At 48.8% G+C, this 23,579-nt stretch overlaps 9 protein-coding genes across 9 annotated transcripts; 3 read left to right on the forward strand and 6 right to left on the reverse strand.

Moving 5' to 3' along the window:
- Positions 1-3,114: 3,114 nt before the first annotated feature.
- On the forward strand, positions 3,115-3,744 carry BKA67DRAFT_521880 (putative U2 auxiliary factor small subunit; the record flags this gene model as incomplete). Its single annotated transcript, XM_046098322.1, has 1 exon — positions 3,115-3,744. One exon carries the CDS (start codon positions 3,115-3,117, stop codon positions 3,742-3,744), a length of 630 nt encoding a protein of 209 aa, XP_045954819.1.
- A 586-nt stretch (positions 3,745-4,330) lies between these two features.
- Positions 4,331-6,824, reverse strand: BKA67DRAFT_360122 (Oxysterol-binding protein). The gene is made up of 7 exons (XM_046096416.1): positions 6,625-6,824; positions 6,489-6,551; positions 6,316-6,421; positions 6,150-6,260; positions 5,565-6,093; positions 5,195-5,508; positions 4,331-5,144 (listed from the first exon to the last, which is right to left on the reverse strand). Exons 1-7 carry the CDS (start codon positions 6,671-6,673, stop codon positions 4,679-4,681), a joined length of 1,638 nt encoding a protein of 545 aa, XP_045954820.1. The 5' UTR covers positions 6,674-6,824; the 3' UTR covers positions 4,331-4,678.
- Positions 6,825-7,717: 893 nt separating this feature from the next.
- Positions 7,718-9,157, reverse strand: BKA67DRAFT_360157 (uncharacterized protein). Its single transcript, XM_046096417.1, has one exon. The coding sequence runs from the start codon at positions 8,882-8,884 to the stop codon at positions 7,880-7,882; it is 1,005 nt and encodes a 334-aa protein (XP_045954821.1). The 5' UTR covers positions 8,885-9,157; the 3' UTR covers positions 7,718-7,879.
- BKA67DRAFT_574393 (uncharacterized protein) lies at positions 8,817-9,847 on the reverse strand. Its single transcript, XM_046103419.1, has 2 exons — positions 8,899-9,847; positions 8,817-8,839 (listed from the first exon to the last, which is right to left on the reverse strand). Exon 1 carries the CDS (start codon positions 9,564-9,566, stop codon positions 8,913-8,915), a length of 654 nt encoding a protein of 217 aa, XP_045954822.1. The 5' UTR covers positions 9,567-9,847; the 3' UTR covers positions 8,817-8,839; positions 8,899-8,912.
- A 954-nt stretch (positions 9,848-10,801) lies between these two features.
- BKA67DRAFT_593978 (uncharacterized protein) lies at positions 10,802-12,563 on the forward strand (the record flags this gene model as incomplete). The annotated part of the gene is made up of 4 exons (XM_046105004.1): positions 10,802-10,879; positions 11,151-11,325; positions 11,386-11,894; positions 12,522-12,563. 4 exons carry the CDS (start codon positions 10,802-10,804, stop codon positions 12,561-12,563), a joined length of 804 nt encoding a protein of 267 aa, XP_045954823.1.
- A 616-nt stretch (positions 12,564-13,179) lies between these two features.
- Positions 13,180-16,221, reverse strand: BKA67DRAFT_360231 (uncharacterized protein). The gene is made up of 2 exons (XM_046096418.1): positions 14,869-16,221; positions 13,180-14,728 (listed from the first exon to the last, which is right to left on the reverse strand). The coding sequence occupies exons 1-2, from the start codon at positions 15,752-15,754 to the stop codon at positions 13,494-13,496; spliced, it is 2,121 nt and encodes a 706-aa protein (XP_045954824.1). The 5' UTR covers positions 15,755-16,221; the 3' UTR covers positions 13,180-13,493.
- A 541-nt stretch (positions 16,222-16,762) lies between these two features.
- BKA67DRAFT_661304 (uncharacterized protein) lies at positions 16,763-18,335 on the reverse strand (the record flags this gene model as incomplete). Its single annotated transcript, XM_046107785.1, has 3 exons — positions 16,763-17,897; positions 17,959-18,106; positions 18,164-18,335. The coding sequence occupies 3 exons, from the start codon at positions 18,333-18,335 to the stop codon at positions 16,763-16,765; spliced, it is 1,455 nt and encodes a 484-aa protein (XP_045954825.1).
- Positions 18,336-18,798: 463 nt separating this feature from the next.
- BKA67DRAFT_523040 (family 53 glycosyl hydrolase) lies at positions 18,799-19,948 on the reverse strand (the record flags this gene model as incomplete). Its single annotated transcript, XM_046098432.1, has 2 exons — positions 18,799-19,147; positions 19,248-19,948. 2 exons carry the CDS (start codon positions 19,946-19,948, stop codon positions 18,799-18,801), a joined length of 1,050 nt encoding a protein of 349 aa, XP_045954826.1.
- A 1,032-nt stretch (positions 19,949-20,980) lies between these two features.
- Positions 20,981-22,382, forward strand: BKA67DRAFT_681326 (uncharacterized protein). Its single transcript, XM_046108917.1, has one exon. It carries the CDS (start codon positions 21,449-21,451, stop codon positions 22,295-22,297), a length of 849 nt encoding a protein of 282 aa, XP_045954827.1. The 5' UTR covers positions 20,981-21,448; the 3' UTR covers positions 22,298-22,382.
- Positions 22,383-23,579: the final 1,197 nt, after the last annotated feature.

Here is a 23,579-nt window from a genome sequence, read left to right on the forward strand (position 1 = left end):
GATAGATGGCGGGCGATGAACGATTTCTCGACTTCCTGAAGCCCACGATGGCAGGGCGGTGCCCCAAACGTCCCCTTCTCAGAAGCTGTTACGAATGGCAAAATCAAGAAAAGCGTCTGTTCTATTATTTGGTTCCCGTGCTTGCTTGAATCACCACAGGAAATATGTCGATGAGCGAATTACTAATCCTAGCTGGCCTACTCACAATAGCCAGCGGTCATATGCAGTCAACTCCATGACGTATCTTCGTGACGTTGGCAAATTTGATCCCCGAATTCAAAGTGACGGCTACTTTCTGATTGTCGCCACTGCTCGACATTGTGGCCTGTTGATATATACGACGTAAAGATTCGACACGTCACTCAGATGGGAGCCGAGCTTGTCTACTGGCAGAGGTGGCGCGATCTCCGCTCAGCCTCAAGATACCACGAAGACGAAGCTCTTTTCATACAGTGGGATGTCGAATCTTCCATCAAAGGGTTCTAACCCACCCCTTCAATGGAAGGCCACCGGCATCCGTTACTAGTAGGAATGCCGAAGCGATCTCACCACAGGCCTCGCAAAGTACACCGTCGGGAACCTGTCGTTGGCAGGGGTTTTAAAATAAAGAGCATCGCCAATGATTCAAGAGCCGTTACTGATCTATTCATTGTCGTCTGTGGTGTTTTATCTTCTTACAAATCTTTTAGTGTACTTATCCTCTCCCCAGATCAGGATCACTTCCATGACGACGTCAAGCATCAGTCGGGGTGGCATTATCACTTGTGGTGCTTGTCGCAGTCATGATAATACAAAGTAGAATCCGTGATGCTCGAGCTCTCAGATTTGACAGGGGGAATTGTTGTATATACAGACAAGATAGAGGCGATTGTGCTCGATCTCTTGGGTGCTGTATCAAAGATTGTAGTGTCTATCGTTGATGTTGTATTTGTTGTTCTCGAGGTTTCAGGGGTGACTGGGGTTTATGGTATCTGCCGATGAGATAATCATGTTCGTGTTTGTAGCGGATGTGGTTATATCAGTAGAGGGTGAACTAGTTGTTGCAAAAGTGGTTCTAGAAACATCACCCATGACTGTTTTGGTTGAAGAACTCATCACTTGATAGTTGCTCATCGGTAATGTTGACCACTGTGCTGATACTTACTATTGGTCTGTACATTCGGTGCACTAACAAAACCGCCCTGGAGCTCCTGAAGCTCGATTTCAGTTGAAGTAAGGTATGCTTAGAGCTACAGTTAGGAGTCACAGAATGTTCTCTACAGTGGCCGACGCTGTTGTGTCACCTGGCTTGCGGTTCAAGGTGCCGTAGAAGTATCATTGGCAGCGTGAGAAATGTTACTCCGCGTCTAAATACCACCATATATAGTGGTAACTGTTGGTGAAATCGATAAACCAGGCGCTGAAAAGACATTTACTGATGTTGGATTCAAGGCCGTACTGTGAGACAACTCAACCCGCGATGTAGTATAAGTTACAGTCTTAGTTTTCGTTGACGTCAGCACGGAAATCGTGGTCATCCTTCCCAAGACGCTAAGCAACTACGGGCTGAGGAGAAATGCCGAGATCATTGCAAGGAGCAGCATATGAAGGAAATGCGGTTACTTGCTTGCAGCTTTCTTGACTCGAAACATCTGAAAGTACACTCGCGACTGCCACTGTAGTTGCCTCTTGATCAGAGCCCGCATAGTGCAATGTTGTCAGTATGGTACTTTGTAATGGCCCACATCAACTACAATCTTCTTATTTTTATTTTTGTTTTACTTCTTTTCTTTTCTGATATTGCCGAGACTGACGCGGGCGGTGGACTTGTGGTAACAGCCAACCAGCTGGACCAATCAGCGACGCATTCTGGGCCGCAGTCAACAACCTATAAGCTAGCGGACAGAGAAAATAGTACAACCTTGGATGTAGATAGATACACAAAACTCATGATTGAGGCGAGCATTGCGAAAGCAGTCAGTTGAAGCGAGACCACTGATAGAAATCCACTGATACTCCAAACCAGCACTTGTAAGGTTCTGATCCACCGCGTGGTTGTTCAGCTACATGGTCAGGGGAGGCAAATAGCCAACAAGGTTCTGTACCCTAGGTTAGAGAATTTTGGGGAATTGCCCGTACTTGACGATTTTTGTCCTCGTACATCGGCTATCAATGTCTCAAAGTCTAAATGTTCATTTCGTTGTGGAATGTACGGTAAAAGATTTGAGACAAGCCAAGTGAACGGCTAGACTAGGATAAAAACAGTGACTACATGGACACTAATGAAATAACATGTTCTTCGTGTCAAGTATTGTTGATAGTTTTCTCATTGACTTAGTACAACTGGGGTGTTCGATGGGACCTTGGATCCCTCACAAGCAGTCTTTGGTGCCATTGGGCGGTGATGGTGACGTTAGGAGCAGGTAATAGCGGCTGTTCCGTATAAGAATAAACAAAACGCGGGTGGATGTATTTGATTAGTTCGAGTGCATCGTACATTGTTTACTTCCCGAGAGAATCGATGGACAAGAATGTTTTCAGATTGCCAGTGGGAGGGAGAACTGGTCGAAATTGTGCACATATATGTAGGTTACATGGTAAGGAGCTGGCTGCTGCCGAGGTCACTTCAACATTATTCATCTAACCTAACCTTAGCGCACTTTAGCCACTCTGAGTCCCAGTGGCCGCCACAAAGCGTTGGGCAACGAAGAAGCCGCCCTGCTCATATGCGGAGTACACCCAGAGAACGGATTAACTTGCATACATGGACATGACTTAGCTTAATCAGTACAGTCTGAAAACAGTAACTACCAAGTAGTTACTTGTAGCACTAACCTTGCGCCTTGGAAAGCTCTAGTCTACCCTTGCGCGTTCGCTGCCGCACAGACCATTTGTCAGCCTCGACCCTTGCCTTCAATGCCCTTTTCCCATGCGCGCGCCGCAGCCTTGGAACAATTTCCATTCGTCAAACCTCAACTTCGACCTTGCCGACCTTTTCGCTCCACGACAACAGCGCAGCGCCAAGACACGTCGCATCGCCTCACCGCGCAGCAGGTAATCGACAGCAATTCCAGCTCTTGATTGAATTGGAAACCCGCCGACAGACAGCAAATAACAACAACGACAACCGACGCCATGGCCAACTTCCTCGCCTCCATCTTCGGAACCGAGCAGGACAAGGTCAACTGCTCCTTCTACTACAAGATCGGCGCCTGCCGCCACGGCGACCGCTGCTCCCGGAAACACGTCAAGCCCTCGTACTCGCAGACCATCCTGCTGCCCTCCATGTACCAGAACCCGGCCCACGACCCCAAGAACCGCCTGACCCCGGAGCAGTGCGCCAACCACTTCGACGCCTTCTACGAGGACCTGTGGTGCGAGCTGTGCAAGTACGGCGAGCTCGAGGAGCTCGTCGTCTGCGACAACACCAACGACCACCTCATCGGCAACGTCTACGCCCGCTTCAAGTACGAGGACTCGGCCCAGGCCGCCTGCGACGAGCTCAACAGCCGCTGGTACGCCGGCCGCCCCATATACTGCGAGCTGAGCCCCGTCACCGACTTCCGCGAGGCCTGCTGCCGCCTCAACAGCGGCGAGGGCTGCGTGCGCGGCGGCTTCTGCAACTTCATCCACCGCAAGAACCCCACCCCCGAGCTCGACGCCGAGCTGACCCTCGCCACCAAGAAGTGGCTGAAGGAGCGCGGCCGCGATGCCAAGAGCGTCACCAGAAGTCCCAGCCCCGAACCCACGAGGAAGAGATATTAGAATGTACGGCGAGGAGGACAATCTCTCCACGGGCAGTCAGTATGGGCCAGGGATTGCGCATGGACACGAAACATCTCGGAACACCACGCGGCAGTGTATGCGAGAGCGGTGCCGAGGCAGACCTCCATCGCAGTTTGTAGTGATTTGGACATGTCTGCTACCAGGACGCGGCCGAACAGGAGGCAGGACACTGCGATTTTGGGGCGATTTTAGATGTAGCGCCGTGTCCACGGCCAACGCCGGCCGCACTGGTCAATGGGCCTTGTTGAGGCGAACGCCATCTCACCAAGGCATGGGGAGACATTTTCTCGGGGATGATTCGCCGGCTCGGTGCGAATAGCGGCTAGTTTCGTCGGTCGCCAAAAGTACAGGGGGACGAACCGTCGCGTTGTTCGACGAAAACGTGTTGCAGAAAGCGGCGTTGGTGTATAGGTTTCCAAGAGGCTCCAAGCGCCTTGACATTGCATGTATTTTATTTTGGGTCTCCAAGTGGTATCTTGCCACAGTCTACTAGTCATGATCGCATTTACGGAAAGACATAATGACCAAGAAGTATAATCCCGTAAAAATTTAGACCGTCGTGCACACTGTATTTTGAACCCTAGGGAATGCGGGCACACCTTTTCTTATCAACGTTGTAGCTGATCCATATTACGACAGAACATCATTCAAATACTCTATTGCCGCCGATTAAACCCTTCTTGAAGTTGAAAGAGGGCCGTTGTGATTGCTCTTCAAATGGTATTGCTGTTGAGAACACCCATTATATATATACAGCTCCGCCAGTAATTACGAAGCCATGTCCGCGCCAGAATCAGCGCGATTAACGCTGTCTAAAGAGTTTGCTCATCCCCTCTTGATTACCTAGACTTGGCATGCATGGCCGTCCTTGCCATGGACTTTTATTCCTTGCAAGTCTCCCATCCTTTTTGGTTTATGCATGGGCGTCAAAGAACGCATCATTGCTGTCCTCCGTCTCGGTTCTCCTCAGGTGTGATGGCTGCGTGGGCTGTGTCGTGGTGGGTAGGGCATTCTTGACATCACCAGTAAAGTCTATCAATGGGCCCCCGGTTGTCGGATGCCCGGTACTGGAAAGCATTTGCCTAATCTCAGTCGAGTCTTGGCTTGGGTGATTCTGCGCCGCCGCAGCCACTGCCGGTGCTTCTGCTGGCACTGGAGCAGGAGCAGAAGCAGGAGTAGGGGCAACCGCAGGGGCAGGTGCTTCGCTGCTCTCAAAATCAATCAGGTTCGCCTGCGCGTCCTCAGGGGCAACCTGAGGAGCTGGGGCTGTGTTGCGATGTTGTGGTGGGATGGCATTGCGTTCCGACAGTTTCTGGCCCGGGATTACGGGATAAATGGCCATGATTTGCTCCGTAATCGCTTGAGGCGTATGCCCATCACTGCGTTGTCTCAGCCCATCACCCTCTCGACTGGTAAGGAGAGTACTCACATGTGCGCATTAATGATCCACTCCAATTCCTCTTCGCCCTCTTCCTCACCTCCGGGGCCCCCTCTGATTGCCCTGAACAGTCGTGGATGCCACTCTACGTTCTCAGCACCGCGCTTTGCTGCCTCTTCTCGTTGCATATCCTCGATCTTTGTCTTCTCGTCAGTTGCGACTTCGTGATTCTTGTCCTTGACTGCGCGCGCCGTTTTGGCCCAGAGTCTCTGCGATTCGCGCTCGTCTTGCTCTTCTAGCGGTCGCACTTGTGGCTTTGATGGTTTTGCCTTGGCGCCATTGAAGAAGGTTTCCTTGTGGCCGTTCTGCCAAGATTGTCAGTTGTGTTGAATCTATTACTCGCGAGAACGGCTAGGCCTACCCGAAGATCTTTGATAGACATCTCGTCGCTCCATAATCCAGAAAGTTCAAACAGTGCCTCGCCGGTGTGCTCATTCCTGATAGTTCCTCCTATAGCGTTGTATGTGCCGCTGACCCAACCTTTCGTCTTGAACTCGATATCGGCAACAAGTCCCAACTCGGGGCAGCGAACGAAACTGTGGTCGCCAAGCTCATACTTCATCTTTCCGAAAAGTATTCCTCGAGCGTACATGTTCGGTTGAGTCAAAATGTACCTCTCGCCCTTTTTTGGGTTTTTGCCGCGGTTTAAGAGGGACAACACAGCCGTGCCCTCCATTAAGCTGGCGGCCGAGTTGCCAAGGAACTTGCTTCGGGGCTTCAGTGTGCCGTCCACTCGGATGTGGTGGTCGGGTACCATATAGAAGTAGCTTGATTTTGGCGGGTGGTGGGATGTCTGCTCGGAAATGTAATAGGCTCGCGTGTTGTCGGGTAGGTCCCAGTAACAAGTGAAGATTTCGCCAAGGATTGGGTTGAGGGGCTTCTTGACGCCTCTGCGGTGACTTGTTAGTATCAAGACTTGGAGTCTGGAGGTCGAGTGGCTACGAACGGAGGTCTTATATGCCAGCCGCTGAGATAGAACTTGACAACGGCAGCGAATCGTTCTATTGGGTCGTTGATCTCAGGTATGGGCAACAGCATCTCGGGATGGGACATGAAGCTAAGTCAAGGAGTCAGCAAGCTCTAGTACATGTTGTCCACAGAGGCGCGCGAACTTGGTTATCCTCTCGAGCATGCTTCTTGGCTCGAGAATGAATGTCGGCAGGACGACTCGGCTCAGATCAGCGCCGGGCCGCAGCTGCGAAATGATATGCCCAAGGACTACAGAGTATAATGTTAGAGCACAGTGCTCGTCTAGCATGGAGAGTATAAATAGACTTGCACATACCATTTCCCTGGTCGCCCTCGACGACAGTAGTGTCGCTATCCTCATCGGCAGACGATGCCTTGCCTAGCAGCGCCAAACGGTTAGCACCCAGTAGAGGACATCAAGTCTCTTTGCGAGCAGGGCCTCAAGGACATACTCGCGCTGGAGCCGGCTCGCGATCGAATCCGGTGACCCGTAAGACCCATGATTGTATTGTGTCTTTCTCTCTCTTCGCCCCGCGTGTTAGTGTTATCCTGCAGCGAGGGTTGTTTTGTTTTTTTTGTATTTTTGTTTTGGTTTTGGTTTATTTTCTTGAGAAACCTCACAGCCCGTATAGGTTTAAGGTGTTTTCTTGCGCATGGGAGTCTTTGCCCTCAACTGCCCTCGTTTCCGGTCGCAAATTGGCCGGCAAAGAAGGCGAAATTAGGACCCCTCACTGAACGGTGTCTGGGAGTCCGCCGGAGCGACGTAATTAGTTTGGGCTTGGGCTTATCTTATCGGTTGGGCGCTACAATATTATGACTTCACTGGGACCGCTCCCTGCAAACCAGAAGAGACAGAGGGTGTCAGCGGCTTCCAGAAGAGCCAAAAACGAAACAAAAAAGACCCGAGAATCCGAAATTTGGGAACCGTCTTGGCACTGGTCTTTGAAGGAAACCCGACGATCGTCAGTAAGGATGCATACATAACAGGGAAATGTGGGCACGACTCTCATTCATGGCCTACTAATACTCCATAGCTAACCTAGGTAGTTATTCACCATATATGTCATCAAGTACGCATCGAATAGCTGTGAGCAGGGGACATTTATTGGTGCCTACGTCCTGCACTCATACGTTTGACGCTTGCGGCGCGCGACTTTAGTAGGGGGATGGGAAAGTGACGAACAGGACCAACAGCTCAGGGCCACGGGGCGAGCAGGGCGAGCAGGGATGACGTTGCCAACCAGACATGACGGGCCCCTCAATGCGGGCGCTCTTTACTTTGTGCATACCCAAGGAGCTTTTGCAGCGAGGTGACTTTGTCTGACTCGCAGCATCTTCTTTCCAGACACTTGCTTGGCTGCATCCCCAAGGCTTTCTGTGCATACAATAGTGTCTTCGAGTGGAGACGCATCCAATGGACGGCTTTCGACCAGATCACAATCAAATCGCCAAGCAAAGCTGAGGGTGCCTGTTTCTACGGCCAAATTTGACTTCCTGGATGGTGAGAGTCTTTGTGTAGTGCGGCCGAGTACTGGAATTACAGACGCCGTTGCCTCTGCTCAAGCAACACAGCTCCTTTCAATGCGTCTTCACCGTCAAGGTGCGGATTGCGAAACATACTTTGATGGCAGTGCGGATGACAATACAGGTTTGGCCGCATGGCTTGATGCAGAAGATGTTCTTTGCGCACGGCTATTGTAATGGCCGCTACAAACTCAGGACGTTGACACTCCTACCAATAGTCTCCAGCGAAGACCATGTCGTCTTAATTCTGTCTCGAATCTCTGACTCATGAACCGTGGTGCCAGCCATTATCTGGTCGTACGTGCTCTTCACAACACGACCGAAGGGCGACTCATAACCGAACATCTTCGGAATATTATCATGAACTTCGAACAGAAACCCAAAGTACACGATGCGCAGGTCTACGCCGCTTGACATGAGTTCATCGTAGATCTCCTTGTTCGCTGGACCGCAGAGAACATTGGTGACTGTCGACATTGCCCAAGCATTGATGAGAGCATCAGACGAGAACTTCTGCGGGTATAAGCTTGGCATGATGTCAAAATAGATCTTCAGGCCGAGTCTGAATGCTCGATAGGCGTCGCCCGTCGCAATGTACATGGCGAAAAGCTGTTGGCATAATTGTGGAACTGGCTGCCTTGTCCATGACCAGAGCCCAGATTCAATGCATCCCTTGAGTGAGTCCTTGATCTCATCTAGGCTTGGCTGCTTCTTGTCTGTGATCGTACCTGATACAGAGAAGGCTTCAGCTTGAAGAGCAGCCAGTCGGTTCTGATCTACCTCGTTATTTGTTGGAACAAAGAATTTGTGCAGCTGTTTCTCATGACGTTTGATGAGATTATCAGCCGTATTCTTGTATTGTGCTGAGAGCTCATCGGCTGGTTTGGAGAACTTGTCTTCTGGGCCGCTGCTTCCCTTCTTGCATTTTGTACATTGACAATTGAAATAGTAAGTCTCTTGCAACTCGCTTTGCCGTACGCTGAAGGGATTTGTGACATCGACATATTTCATGAAGATCTCATCTCCCTTCTTGATGGGCTTGAGAGCTCGCATAACTGCACTAGGCTGGTTGAAAACAAGATTGACATTGGGCTCACAAGAATGATTTGCACTACAAATCAACGGATCAAAGCCCACTCCCAGGTGAGTATCATCCAAGGGCGATGAGAGACCAAACTTGTTGCACATTACCTACAGTTTAGTTATTAGTTTTGCATCATACAAATCCGCCAGGAGATCGAATACGCACATTGAATAAGAAGGCCTTGGCCACAGTATGCGAGTCGACGCCTTCAATCTTTGGCTCGCCCGTGTACTTCCACGCAGCGAACGCAAGCATGCTGAAGTCATCAAACAGCTTCTTGTTCTGCCTGCTGAAATCTTCGAGGCCTTTGCCCCCAGGCGCAAAGGGCCGGAAAGATAGAATATCCTTCATCCTTTCATCCTTGTTCCCCTCAGCCTTCAACCGTCCTAGGAGCTTTATCACGGCACGGACAACATCCGGAAGGTCAGGCCTATCGCTCGGTGCCAGAACTTTACATTCATACTTGTGCTCAGCCTTCCACGCTCGCGCTTGGCATTTCTTGGAGCAGTAAGACACCTTGTGGCAGCCCGTGCAAGTCTTGACCTCGATGAATCCAGTGGGTAGACCCATCGAGGCGGAATAGGCGCGCTCTGTAGGGTCTGTTGCCCCGCGCTGGAAACACCAAGCACAAGTATCCTTCAGGCGGTCCATGTCGAGCTCGGCCACCTGTGGTCGACCAATAGCTAGCACAACATCTCCGGGCTCAAAATTTTCGGTCGCGAAGAGTCCGCGGCCCGCCCCATTGATGCCGGATTCTTTTACCTCAACAAATTCATTCCCGGACATTGCGAAGCAGAAATTTTGGGCCTCAGGCGTACGGTACGAAAAATGATTGTACGTCTCTGCGGAACAATATCGTGGATGAAGATGCAGTTTCTTACTCAGGTGTAATGTAACTATGTATGTTGGCGGGGTAGTGCCGAAGTTCTAATTCTTACTGCTAGTCTAGAGGCCTAAATAACGGGCGCTATGTGGCATGTGCATCCCAAATCCCTTTCTACATACTTTACGCTTGTCTAGTTGACGTCTACGCGGTATTCACCCCTTCGTCAGTTTACTTTAATCGCCATCTTTCATGCTTCAACTGCAAGATTTCGAGTACATAATCAAGTAATGAGGCCTTAACTTTGAGAGTATCAAACTTTCAATAAGCCTTAAGTACAAATTAGCATGACAACGCTCATGACGGTTAACCCCGTAGAATGGCATCTTAGTTGTGATGCGTGAGCAAAAGTATATGTACACATTTTTTTCCCTTACCAAAATGTATTACTTTTATAACAATATGATAAATTATACAAAAATGGCAAAAATATCTAGTTTTGACTTTCTAAACTATCTCAATAAGTGTATTGTTTCTAGTATGATTTAGTCCTTTATGCTTAGCTTTCAGAATAAAGCCTTCTATGTTCCCCACGTATCGATACTGATCTAACCTAACTTGTGGAAACTTTTGCTCGATCGGTGTATTCTGCCCAGATCTGATATGTCTGTAGATTCTTCGGACTAGACATGAAGCAGAGTGTGATTTCTATTCTCATGACGAAATCAATCGGCTGGAAAGGACCTCTAATATCAATGTAGCGGCGATATGCAAGGTAGTCATATCAATGTCAAAGCGGCCGAAGGAAGGGAGTGCAAGGGGACGATCGGAATTGAATGTTCAAAGCTGGCGAATGCTTCGTTGACCAGCACTCGAATACAGTCATTGATTTGCTCGGTCTAACAAGATGAAGACATCAGGTAGGAGAACGAACTTGAAGCCGCACTATAAAACGGGTGTAGGCCAAGTTGTGACGCGTTAGTGATTATATCCGTCTGCGTCGGCTTTATCGCGCGTGTTACATGCGAACCGATATAGTTTGCTCTCCCGCAAGGCCAAAAATGCAATCTTGAACAATTATACATGAAGACATTATTTCGTGACCCTTATTCGAATAACTTCACCCGCATAATTTAAGCTGTCTAGCTCCGGTGACATAATGTGTGAAAGCCTCCTGATTGGTAATTGAGGTTAGACTATGTTTCTTATCGGGTTTAAGCGGTTCGGGGTGCGAAGTATCACAGTTCACAATTTCGAAGGGGACAATACTATTAAGGTGGAGCCAATATTATGTCATGAGGACAATTTTTTTATGTTATAAAATGGATAAATTATTGCTTTCTGGAAATAGATCAAATTTACATGCGAAATCGGTAGCGGCACCTAATTTCTATTCGTCGCCCTCAAATCTTGGAGGCATATTTAGCCAGCAACTTTTTTGGTAGTACTACTATTCTGAAGAAATCCTTTATGAGCCGACCGGGAATGCTGAAAATGCTGGAAATGCTGGAAATGCTGGAAACGATAAAACAACATTTCCATACAAGACGGTGTTGATAGTGGGCTGCACATCTGGCATCAGCCTTGCCCTTGCCGAGCGCATTATCGAGAATGTGATTTTCGTGATTGGTGTCGGTCGCCGCAAAGATCAGCTGAACGAGTTTGTGAGCAGACATGGCGCCGATAAAGTCGCTGCATCACAGTCTGATATCATAAAATTGAGTGAACTCAAACAATGAGCCAGCGGGTAGGTCAAGCACATATGTAAATGATCTGCTTGAGGCGTACTGATTGTTACCAGCATTACCCAGGCATATCCTGGAATTGACTGCGTATTCTTGAACTCGGATGTTCAGAGAAATTTGGACTTCACGCGTCCAGATATAATCGATATATCCCTCGTTGAGAATGAGCTGACGACCAATTATACCTCTTATATTGCAATGATTGCAGCTTTCCTGCCTCATCTATATGCACAGGCTCCAAAGCCTGTAGCATTGGTGACGGTCACCTCTGGTCTTGTGCTCATTCCAATCCCTCGGCCAGCGAATCACTGTGCCACAAAAGGGGCTCTTCATTCAATCATGTGGACCCTGCGGGCACAACTATCCCACGACGAAAAAAGCAAGCATATCAAGATCGTCGAGCTGATCCCATCTGCCGTTCAAACTGGGTTACATGAACTCCAAGCGGATGTACTTGCAAAGGGAGAAGAGAAGCTGGGAATGCCGCTACCAGCATTCATTGATGGCGAATGGGCTGGCTTGCAGAGAGGAGATGAGGAAATTCCTGTTGGTGGCTTTGCACTCAGAAACCATACCGCGGAAGCCGGAACGCGCGAGGCTTTGCTGGAATCTTGAGATGCTGTCCAACCCGACAGTGCCTTTCAGCATTAGAGGCCGCTGAGATCGGCCATCAAGTGAGCAGCGTGCTAGCAATAACCCAAACAATCCTTAACACTCGATCATTTGTAGTTGTTGTTACCCCATCAGTAAAGTGAGGGGACTTGAGTATCATGTTGTGCAATTTTTCATAATTCGAGCACCTCCTAGAATTGTGACCACATCTTTCCATTTAATCTTTAGCATTTTGGTCTTACCCTTCCATTCACCTCCACAGCTCTCCGAGCTGTGTGCGCGATGGAAACGGCACCAGAAAGGATGATGATCAAACGCATATACGTACAATCTGAGTTGAGGGACATTCGCGTCCTGTAGAAACTTCAGGAAACTCTGGAATGGGTGCTCAATTGCGAAGCGCGGCGCTAGAATTTCTTTGCCTTTGCTTTTGTTCTTGACAAGAACCTCCGACGCTAGGTCGGTGTCGCTATCGCCACCCCAAAAGTCTTCCGCAGGAAAGCGGCTGTGGATCTCGAGTTCTAAACGCTGAAGAGTACCGTGCTCCACCATGTCACGTAGAGCGGGCCCGTACAAAGTGTAGAACCGATGAATACGTTCTGATATGTAAAAGTGAATGCTCAAAGTCCGCACATAACTCCGTGGACTGATACGAGTAGATGGGCCAGTCAGAAACGGGTCCGGTCTCATTCTGTGCGTTATGTCCAGCACCACCTCATGGTAATATAACGCGGCTGCCTCTGAGTACAGTCTCTCACAGGTTAAGAAGAGGGCCAGCACATAGCGATGTGCAGTAGCAGGGTCTTGAACAAGGTGCTCCAAAATATGACGTCTGAGTTCAGGAGGCAAATCGAAGAACCTGAATGAACCTGGCGGTTTCCATTGTGTTGTTTTGAGTTGCTGAGAGCGTGCTGAAATTGGTTTGCTGCGGAAGGCGACGGTAGCTTTGCCCATGGCCGAAGACAAGCTTGGCTTATATAGCGACGTCTGTCTCAGATAGCCATTGTGTGAGAAGTTTCGAGATGTGTTGACAGCAGGATTAGTATATAGCATCGATTAGAGAGAGAGAGGATGATTGTGGGTCAAGTTGAAATTAAGTTAGCAATGGGAAATGCTGATGTTAACTTGGCCAGGAGCACTGGAGTGCTTGACGCTGACTGCTCGCCTGCACAAGGCACTCTCCACATTTACGGCCCGTGCGTTGCGTTGTTAGCTTGGCGGTCTGCTATCGTGGCAACTGCTTTTATCCTATTGAGCCTCTCAGTGTATCATCTGCTGTTCCCTTCTCTCTTTTTGCCCAAAATTGACATGGGCATTGGCAATCTGACCAATATGAGTGAGTGCAAGCAGCATAAAGTCGAAAAGCAAATCAAATTTCTGACTTTGGCCGTTCGCACATGATATCAGCTGAATTTCCAAGAATATCAAATATCTACTTCACGGACGAAACAAAGTTCTATAGTCTAGACGAATATACAACCACACCTCAAACCTTGCCAATGTCCTCCTATACCTAGACACCATGACCTGAACTCACATCACGTATACTGGTAGTCGACTTCCCATCAACTCACTTTTGCTAAGTTGTACATCATGCTTGTCAAAATCATGCAGGAGTAGCCAACACAACATTCGAAACACCAGTGTACACCAAATATCGCTACGTCGCGGCTCATAAAATTCGCTTTCAACAGAATCCCACGTTCTCGCACGAGCGTTATGTCGAGGTATTGTACTTGCTCGGCTTCCTAGCCCGAGGCCTACGGTGTTCGTACGGATTGGATGTGGCGGGCCTACGGTGGAAAAGCGCGATTTCTGAGAAGTCGGGGGCGATATAGCAGAATCACCATCATTGGATTTGTGAAGATCCGAGATTTGGTGTTGACCACCGACGCTATCGGCGATGCTTCCCGGCCGAGCTTGGGTAATCTCTTGGGGTTGCTGTAGCTGCTGCTGCAATTCAGTCTGGGAAAATTCATCGCGAATCTGCTTTCTCTGCTGCGGGCTGTTGGCATGTATATGTAGTGAAGCCTCGATTGCGTCGTGGTCATCATGCCCAGAAGTTGAGCCAATGACAACGACTCGCAATCGGATTTCATTGAAATACTTTTTCATCAGCACCTCCTCTCGCTTCTCTGGTGGCACGTTGAGCAGATCATCAAACGAAGAAGGACGAGACAATATCGGCGAGCTGAGCTGGTCCATGTTGGTTGGGTCGACTTTCGAGTTGATTGCCTGTATCACCTCCTGGACATGCCGACGTAGCACATCGAGAACCACAGATTTATCCTTACTATCCTCGGAAAGCATTCTGTCGGTTTCATCAATTGCGCCATGTATCTCATCTAGGTGCTCTGGCATAAATTGGTCCATCTGATCGGGGAGATTGCGCTGCAATTTACTCGCCAGAGCTTGAATCCGCTGAAGATCACTCGTGAATGAATGGTGTGTTTCGGATCGACCATTTATTCCGTGGCTCAAGTTTCGCTCGAACTCGCGTAACATTCTCCGGAGACTGAATCTTTGCGAATTCCAGGCCACTGATGTTGGGTTGGGCAGATAACGGAATGGCCGACCTTTAACATGCAATGTGCGGCCGAGCATTCCGACGATTTCGAACGTGACTGGAAATAGGTGGGTCATCTGCTTTGGGTCTTCCTTCTGAAAGTTTAATATCGTTTTGGTGTTACATCCGATCAAGCTCAACGTATCCGCGATCTCTTGCCGGCTGCCGAGCTGTAAGGTTTTGAGAGACTTCTGTTCTATCACTACAGCATTTGGAGTTAAAAATTACTTCTTCATAGTGCAGCAGGGAGTCTTGATAACTATCATGGACCAATCAAGAAAGATTGCATACACTTCGTAGATATGCTGAAAAGGGAAGGAAACAATTCTGAAATTTGCTTACTATGGGACGCCCATTCATCATCGGCATCTAGATTATTCTCTCGATAGAATGTCGGGACATTGCCAAAACAGAGTTCCTTGACTTCGTGCGTTGGAATAATCCTGGTGTCCTTGAAAGAAGCCCAACCGGTCTTTTCAAATACGAAAACGATACCGAAGTCGTCAACCCTATTGCCCAAGAGGCTGTACCCATTACCTTCAGCACGATACTTGTTCTGGTCTCGATTGAATTCTTTCCAATATAACCCGAGCACGGCAGCCAATTCGACTAGGTGACAAATGGTAGTTGTAGCGTACGGCCTCTTGACTGTGGGCACTGCATCGAAGCTGCGTTTCTTTCTTTGCATGCCCACAGCAAGGGTGATGGTGTGCTCCTTCAATTCTGGTCGCGTGACTTGGGAATTTCTTGTCCGGGAGTCCAACCATTGCTTGTCTTCCCAACGCCTGGATAACTTCTCCATCTTCTGAATAGCCTCCAGTAAGGTAACCCATGTTGCAAGCTCATTATCGACTGTATGGACTCTCTCGCGTTTTGGAGATTGATCATCGTCGTTACTATCTTTGACTCCGAAGTCCTTGAAGCTCTTTGGACAGCCTCTTGCATACCATATATCAGCGTCTTTGACTGGGCCCCTTGTATTACGAGCGGGCGCAAGGAAAATGACGGGTGCTTCAAAGTCGACTTCAAGTCTCAATTGCCACCACTTAAACCAGACTCCACTGAATTTAGCCCATTCTCCCATCACCCGCTCATCAAGGTTGGGTAGGCCCTTGCCAGTCGCATAAATACTTTGTATTAACTGAACAACTGCCGCAAGTAATGCGACGCAAGCAACAACCAGGGCAACGGCAGCAACTGCAAGTTCGGAAGTGTCATCGTCAGCCATCCCGATAGAACCGCAGCCAAGTTTCTATAACTTTCCAGAAGTTTGCCCTACAAGGTCTATCGATTAATATTCCAAGGACTGAGACAGACCAATCTGATATTAGGACATGAAACCAATGGGTGGAATGCTTCCGGATCAATCTAGCCCCTCGTCAGTTGCGGACTTTTGGAGAAAATACGCTCGAGACCAGCAGGCAAGCATTACAGCACAAGAAGCGGGCAGCAGATGAGGAAGATAGCAAAACCCTACGCGCACAGCCTCGTGGTGGTTTGGAGGGTCATCTGGGTTTTGCACCATTTGGTCCGACTCGATAGGGGACAATGCGGCTGAGACGCTCCCACACAGCTGGTTCAGCTGATAGGCTCGCTAAAACTTTGATACATGCCACTTCGCAAGTTCTTTCACACTTCGGAAAACGCCGCTGACGGCGAGCAAGGATATCGGTAATGCCTGCAGTTAATTTCAGCTCGAGAGCCTAACGAGCAGCTCAGTTGAATGTTGACCTCGACTCTCTAAATGCGAGTTCTGGCGCAGCCTTCTTAGCTAGCCTAGCAGCAACCCGCCGTTGTGTCACTGAAATGCGCCTCAAGCTGATTGCTCACAAATTTTGGTATCGGTGCCGGGCAACGCGCGCTCGTAAAGCAAACAGATGATTCTACGATTGAGAATGCGGTTTGGTGCTCCCCCGTGCCACTGACCTATCGCCATCGCCGTGTAGATGCGTCCTTTTTCTTTTCTTTTTGCGATAAATCCTCATCTTTTGCAGAACTGGGATCTGGACGTCCATTGAGTACCACCTGTAAATGTTATTTCGCAGATCATGAGGACAAACCCCGCGGACTTGTCACACGGGACGGGCGATGCAAAACTCCTGGGGTAATATATTAACACAGTTTAAATCCGTCAACTCCATCGTCTGGTGTTACCTATAGCTCCAAACCATCAACGCCTCATTCTCGGTCAAGCACAGTATTTAGTATTATCGTACACATCAAGTTCCACTGCATCCTAACTTTCCAAACTATTTCTCCGACTCTCAGTTGGGCTGACAGTGATAGGACTCACATCGCCACCTCTAGATGTGCCTTCTTCTCGGTCGTCTTCTTTTTCAGGGCTGACCGGGCTTACAATATCATCAATGAGATCTATATCCCCACGCAAACTTGGCATGGAAATCAGGCTCAACCGATTATCCATCAAGTGCCCATCGTCATCAATAGGCGACACTTCACCCAGTCCATCGTCTATTATTTCGGCATTTGGGGGCCTAGCTCCACCATGTCGACTTACTCGGCTGTCGACTTCGTCATTGAACGCCGCATCTAGGGGGCTTAGCGGATGGTAGCTCAATCTCGGGCTTTGTAACATCATTTTCGTGGAGTCGGGAGTAGGCGGTGACACTTTGGAACTATGACTTTCTGGACTTTGAGGCTGTTGTTGCTGTTGCTGCTGCGGCGGTGGGGATCTGGTAGCTGGCGCTGAGGGTGAACTGAGCGTGGGTACGGATCGGGTCTCACTCTGAAGCTTCTCCATGTTCGGTGTTTGTTGCATTGAAGGGGGCGGCGGCGGTGGTACGGGATGAGACTCAAGGGGATCAGAAGTACCCAGTGGCCAGTCTGGACCGTATGAACGTCGAATAGATTTGAGACGTGACATCTTTCCGGTCCCTTTGGCACCTATAGGAGACGTTGGACTCAAGACTTCGGGTATAGTGGAGAGTCGCAAATGTCTTCGGCGCTCTGCTTCCGACATAGGAGGCAATGTATCTGGAGTGACTCTGTTGTTACTCATCGCCACGGCAGCAGCAGAGGTGCTTAGTTGGGCTTGAATACGCTTTCTCCTTGCGACAAATACTGTGGTTATTATGAGAAGGACGACCAGGATGATCGCACCGACTATGGCGCCTACTACCGCCCCAACGGCCACAGTCCTGTTGTTCGTCCCGTTACTTTCAGTGATTTCCGTTGCTGGCACCGTACTCGCAACGGGATGTACATCTAGTGTCGTGGTTATCAGTTCTGGTGGAAATGGATATAATTGCCCGAAGAGGTCCATTGTCCCGCAGGCAACGTTGGCATATGTACTTCCTGGGCTTGCATCGGTAGTATAGTAGTGAGTCATGCAAGATGGTGAACCGCCCGTGCTGTGAATATGATTAGTTCCATAGGATATTTGGAAAACCTTGAAGACTATATTTCACTAACCAGTATAACACGTGTGGCTCGTAGGCAGCGCCAAGACCTTGTTGGCAGGTTGTGTATATGGTGGCACTGCACTCATCTAATGAACCAGCGCAGCAGCCTCGATACTCTCCAATATTCATGCAATAATTGGTCGGGTCGGTGCAAGTTACTTCAGTGACCAATCAGCACATCAAAACAGGCCAACTCTCCGCACAAGGGGGCATACTCGTTGTTCCTGAGGTGAAACCACAGGTATTCTGTCCCATGATAAAATCGTCAGAATTGGGACGTTCGACTGGAACGACAGCAGGCATGGTAACTTGCGGCGCCGTCGTCACCTGCGCCTCGGACAGACTGGATGTCTTCGTCTTGGATGTGATCTCTCTCAATCGAGGCATAGTTGCAACTGTCACAGCACATGCAATATACGATGTGTAAGGATAGGGTCAGCGGTCAATATGTCAAACAAGACCATGGGATCCCCGGAGTAGCTAATGACAATACACTGACCAACGATTCTATCGAATATTAGCGGAATTTGTGTACTAACGGTTGTCCCCTGACGACGGTTTCATTGTCTCGCAAGCGGCAAAGTTCCTGGGGGCCGACATTCCAATGAGGTGCCTAGCGACTAACCTTCGTCGTCTTTGTGAAGAATGAGACATCTGCGGTGCTTCACGGACCGATAACAAAGACCAGCTCAGGTGCAAAAAGATAAAGTTTAGAACAACAACACAATGGACACAGAGCATTACTTGGCCAATACTGCTTTGCGATGGTGGTCAATTTACGATCGGGCTCCATGGCCAATATATACAGCTTAAAATAGAACGGGAGAGCACAACTGAGGCATTGCTAGTCTTAAAAAGTCTTGAAGACCGCCAAGCTCGATAACGCAGTACCAGGGTATTGGAACAAGGTGTTGGAGGGACATGAAGAACCCAGTGCCGCGTTGTCGACCCAGGCGGGCTCCCAATAGAACAACCCACTACCAGTACTGACACCATCGACCACAGCTGCGACCTTCTGCAAGAAGGTTGTCTGGCCTGCGGCCGAGAATGGGATGCTTTTCAGATCGCTAGGGAATGTGAAGGCCGGCGAAGGACAAGATGTTGGCCAGTTGGTTTCGGCGACGATAATCTCCTTGCCCCACTTGCTGGCCATGTTTGTAAGACTGGTCTTCAAGCTGGCAAGCGTAGCTGCTGAGTTACTGAAAGGACCGAAGGATTAGCTTTGCTTAAGAAGAATCCTCACACGTTGAACAAAATCTTACGACAGTACAGTGAGATAGGCAAAGTTGGAAAACTTACTAGAAAGGATAGTAGGAAACTGCCATGATGTCGAAATCAGACGCCGATAACGGACCCGCAGCCAGAACATCAGTATACCACCAGCTCTGCGTATCCCACTTCCAGCCGTTGTCCAAGTGAATGGCGATTTTGGGTTTGGTGGCCAATTTACTGTCCTTAACTCCGTAGGCGGCGGAGTGGAGGAGTGTCGCCAGATTGTACATATTGGAAGTACTTCCGGCGGAGAGAAGCATACCGGCTGTGATCTCGTTACCGATCGAAACAATCTTTGGCGTAACGCCGGCGGTATTCATGGTATTGCACACATCCAAAGTGTAGTTGTAAACCTTCCACGACAAGTCGTTGATGTCACTTGGCCATCCGGATGGAATCTTCTGGTTAGACGGGTCCGCCCATGTGTCGGAGTAGTGGAGGTCAAGATAAACGTCGAGACCAGCAGCCTTCGCACGCTTGGCAAGGGCGACATTGTAGTTGAGGTTGTAGTTGCCATCCGATGGGTTGACCCATACTCTCTGCCGAACGATGTTCACTCCATTATCCACCAGAATCTTCTCAAGTGACTGAGCGGTACCGCTTGATGTCTTGTAACTGATACCGGCTTTCTCCTCCATGGCGGCGGATGACCAATCCACTCCTCGATAAGTTAAGGCCGCCTGGGCCAGCCCGGCGCAGAAAGCGACGAGAGCACTTTGAAACAACATCTCGACAAAATATTAAGTAATACAGTACGAACGAGATATCAGCTCTCGAGAAACGAGGTGCCAGGCTTGCAGATGTGCCGTCTTTAATAGCTCCCATCGCCCTCTTCCAGCGAGCGGAGATTCGACTGGCGGATCTATAACTTCCAGGCTTCGGTCATGGAAGTCGGACTTAGAGTGGCGGTCGATACTCCGGCCCATATCCTGCTTGTTTCCTCCAACGGGAGAGCATGAAGCAAATAAGCTAGCATCCCTCTCATCAGGAATCAGGTGTTTCACGGCATGAGAGTGTTGCTTAGTCGCACGTATGACCCTGCCAAGTGGAGCGACTAATCAGTCTGATGCGCGCGAGTCGTTGTTAGTTGCCGGTAGCGCCTCGCCGGAAAGGGGTCCACAGATGTTCAGATGACAGCTGGCGTGCCATTTGAGGATGTGCCCAGGGCGGCAGAACCAGTCCATGACTATTCTGGATCGTCGACCGTGACTATGCTAAGTCAGCGTGGTATCGTCGAGTAAGAAAATTAGCCATATCACGCTTGACTGGCCGAAACAGATCCGCTGGCTAAATTTCAATGATGGGAAAACGGCACGCGTCACTCCTTAGCACTTCTTAGCATGACCCGAGGGAAGGTCTTGGCAGTGACTAGCAGGGATAAATCTGGGGCGCAGCTGAGCTTTGCGATTCGCCAGACATAATTCTCGCTTCCATTTAAGCTTCGAGTACGTACCATACTCCACAAACATGTCTCAGACAGAATCTTTACCCACCTTGGAAAGGAAATCGCCCTCAAAGGTTTTCTACCTTCACGGTATGGACTCACCTGACTTGATCTTCCGAAGGCCGTAGGAAATCAGTCTATGTCGCCTTTACTGCGTTTTTCGAAGTTCATAGGCTCAAAAAGATTGGGCACAGCGAGTACTGGATCAACGCATTTCCTTTCGTGCTTAAGTCATTGTTCGACGTGCCGCTCGTGTTATGGTCCTTTCTCATGGTCTGTGCTATTAGGCTGTTTAACCCACTACCGTTTGTGCGACTTTCTGCGAGCATCACTGTCTGCACGTCGCGCCCCCTAATTACCAGCAGCTCAGGCAATGTTTGCATGAGGACCAATCAATATGTTTGCCGGTACCAGAATGGCGTATTGAGGTAACAGGCGTGAACAAGGTTTCTAAAGGAACAAAGACGAAAAGCAACATATTGCATTTCTCTACTTTTGTGTGGCCCTGAACCCATGAGTTACGACAGCTGCTCGCGGACTCTGCCATGAATGACTCAAACATGACTGATGCTGCAAAGAAACAAGGACATGGCCAATAAGGACTTCTTTCGCCTTGCTATGCACCTAGACATACGGGTGAACAAGCCTTTGTGATGACAATATAACTATAAAACGTTATGTATCCTCGTCCCAAGAACCGCATCCGGCTCGAACAGCGCACAAAGCTGGAATTGCCACGACTTGTAAGTTATCAGAGTATCCGGATTATTCGATCGTCTACAGAATGTGTATCCTCGTCAACACTTACCAGACATGCGCCTTGTTTGGTCACCCAATACAAGAGGCAAATGCTACTGGTTTCAAGACGGTGTTGTGCAATGAAGCCAAAGCAAAATCGGACACATTCGGTATGTGCCAAGATGCATCAGCGCAAAACATCCCTGATTTTGCCTATCCGCACTGCAATGAATGCGACGAAGTTGATGATGAGTGCTACAAAAAAGTCAAGGAGATTCTGGAAGCAAATGAAAGTGCTGGTTCTCCAGAGACCAAGATTCTCACAGAGGATTTTGTGGCGCACCTCAGAGGTTTACCGATAGACCGTGAGAGAGCACCAGTTGTATCACCTCAAGATATCCTGGATTTCATTCGAGTTGGCATCCTCAACCCGGTTGCTGATATTGACCGGACAAGGGCATCAGCTTGGATAGTTATAGAGAAGCGGAAAGCCAACTCAAGGATCAACACAGATGGCGCTAGAGATCTTTTCGCACGTTGGCTTATTGCTGCTTGTAAGTTAAGGCATATCGCAGCAGCTATGGCCATAGCAATGAATGATGGCGATTCTAACCGTCTCCGGCTTTTACATCTTATTGCCAACCAAGTGAAGGTTGTATCAATCTGGCGGGCACGACTTGACCGTATGGGAATGTTCAGCGATTATGTCTTCTATGCAGGTATCAGTGAGTCGCCCCTATTCAACACTCCAATTTTGTCTGATCTGGATTCCCTGGAAGGAAGCGAAGTCATATTCGATATATCGAGTACTGAATCAGATGTAGACGAACAATGTGGAGATGTCGGGTCGCCGCTATCCGAAGGCTGGGACGAGGTACAGAGCTCACATTGCTAACCATCCATACCACATAATAGGCAACATAGAACGGTGGTCGGAACGAACCGGTGCTGTACTAGGACGTGCGCAGCTTGCAATATGAGTGCAACTAGTTGGTATTTACAGGAGTGTTGGATTATGCTATAAAGCATAACAAAGGATATACCGGATGCATTAAGCTTTATGGGTCTCTGAGCCGTGTGGAATCTACGGAGTACTGGCAGTGCTGCTTCGTACAAAAGGCCTGCTTGTGGCTATGCTACAATGCAAATTTTGAGGTAAAACCAGTTTCCTTGTAACCGATTTGAATCATGTGCATTGTCTTATCTCCTCGTAGATCTATATAAAACACCTCACCTCCGCTGCAGGATTTGTTTCCGATAAGAATCTATGATATTGCTGAGAAACCATGGAAATAAGCTTCTCTTTTAATTTTGAGCTTGTTCAACTGACCACATATTCCCACCAGCATGTGCAGTATCACATCGCTCGAGCACTCATTCTACTCGTGCAGCAATTGACTCAAGCCACGGACCAGTGGCCATACCATGGTAAGACGCTTATGCCTTTTACATAAATGGCGTAGTAGGGGTTGCAATTCTGTGATCTGTGGGAAGTATGGATTTCGGCTACGGAAATCTTGGACGATCCTGTTTCCGCATTTGGTTCTTGATGCCGCCTGTCTAGACTACAGTCTAAGCGAGCCCGACTTATTGCGATTCGTACCGGTGAGATTAAGACGTTGTTCCTATGATCGAGCCCTTGATCGCAATTGAGCTATGCATAATGATCTGGGTCAGAAATGTCTTTGGAAGCAAACGGGATAAGGGCTAGAAACAAATATAATCAATGAATGCACAAGTTCCTCCATTATGTGAAATTGCCCACGGTCAGACAAAATCAAAGACCAAGGGTCATTGCTAAAATATTGCTTGGGCCGAACATATAACCATCGTAGCAACGCGGTGAAGAAATCATATTTCGTTCTTAGTTCCAATTTGATGTTTTCACAGCCGAGTTAGTATCCCACTACCTGAGAAATATAATGAGCACCCTCGACTCTCCATGTCCGATCTATTACTTTGGTCTAATGCGAGGCACTGACCCTTAACATCTACATTGCATTCTAAGCAAGAATTTCTAGCTATCAAGTCTTGACAATGAACGTCACCTCACATCTACTCGAAAGGTGATGGGTTTAACTTGAGGCGGTTCCTAGATGTTCCAAGTCTTTCTTTTGAGGAACTCATCTCTCGTTGCTCTAATCCACCACGCCTTCTGCATCTTGAGTCTCAATATG

Source organism: Truncatella angustata (genome assembly GCF_020726525.1).
Source record: "Truncatella angustata strain MPI-SDFR-AT-0073 chromosome Unknown BKA67scaffold_7, whole genome shotgun sequence".
NCBI classification, from domain to species: Eukaryota; Fungi; Ascomycota; class Sordariomycetes; order Amphisphaeriales; family Sporocadaceae; genus Truncatella; species Truncatella angustata.

Coding starts and splice junctions, on each gene's coding strand:
- BKA67DRAFT_360122 (XM_046096416.1), bottom strand. CDS start 6,673: ATGGGTCTTACGGGTCACCGGATTCGATCGCGAGCCGGCTCCAGCGCG. Junction 6,422..6,488: donor CGAGGGCGACCAGGGAAATG/GTATGTGCAAGT, acceptor TATACTCTGTAG/TCCTTGGGCATATCATTTCG. Junction 5,509..5,564: donor TGTCTATCAAAGATCTTCGG/GTAGGCCTAGCC, acceptor CAATCTTGGCAG/AACGGCCACAAGGAAACCTT.
- BKA67DRAFT_360157 (XM_046096417.1), bottom strand. CDS start 8,884: ATGTGCAACAAGTTTGGTCTCTCATCGCCCTTGGATGATACTCACCTG.
- BKA67DRAFT_574393 (XM_046103419.1), bottom strand. CDS start 9,566: ATGTCCGGGAATGAATTTGTTGAGGTAAAAGAATCCGGCATCAATGGG.
- BKA67DRAFT_360231 (XM_046096418.1), bottom strand. CDS start 15,754: ATGGCTGACGATGACACTTCCGAACTTGCAGTTGCTGCCGTTGCCCTG. Junction 14,729..14,868: donor TGATGAATGGGCGTCCCATA/GTAAGCAAATTT, acceptor CAAATGCTGTAG/TGATAGAACAGAAGTCTCTC.
- BKA67DRAFT_681326 (XM_046108917.1), top strand. CDS start 21,449: ATGTGTATCCTCGTCAACACTTACCAGACATGCGCCTTGTTTGGTCAC.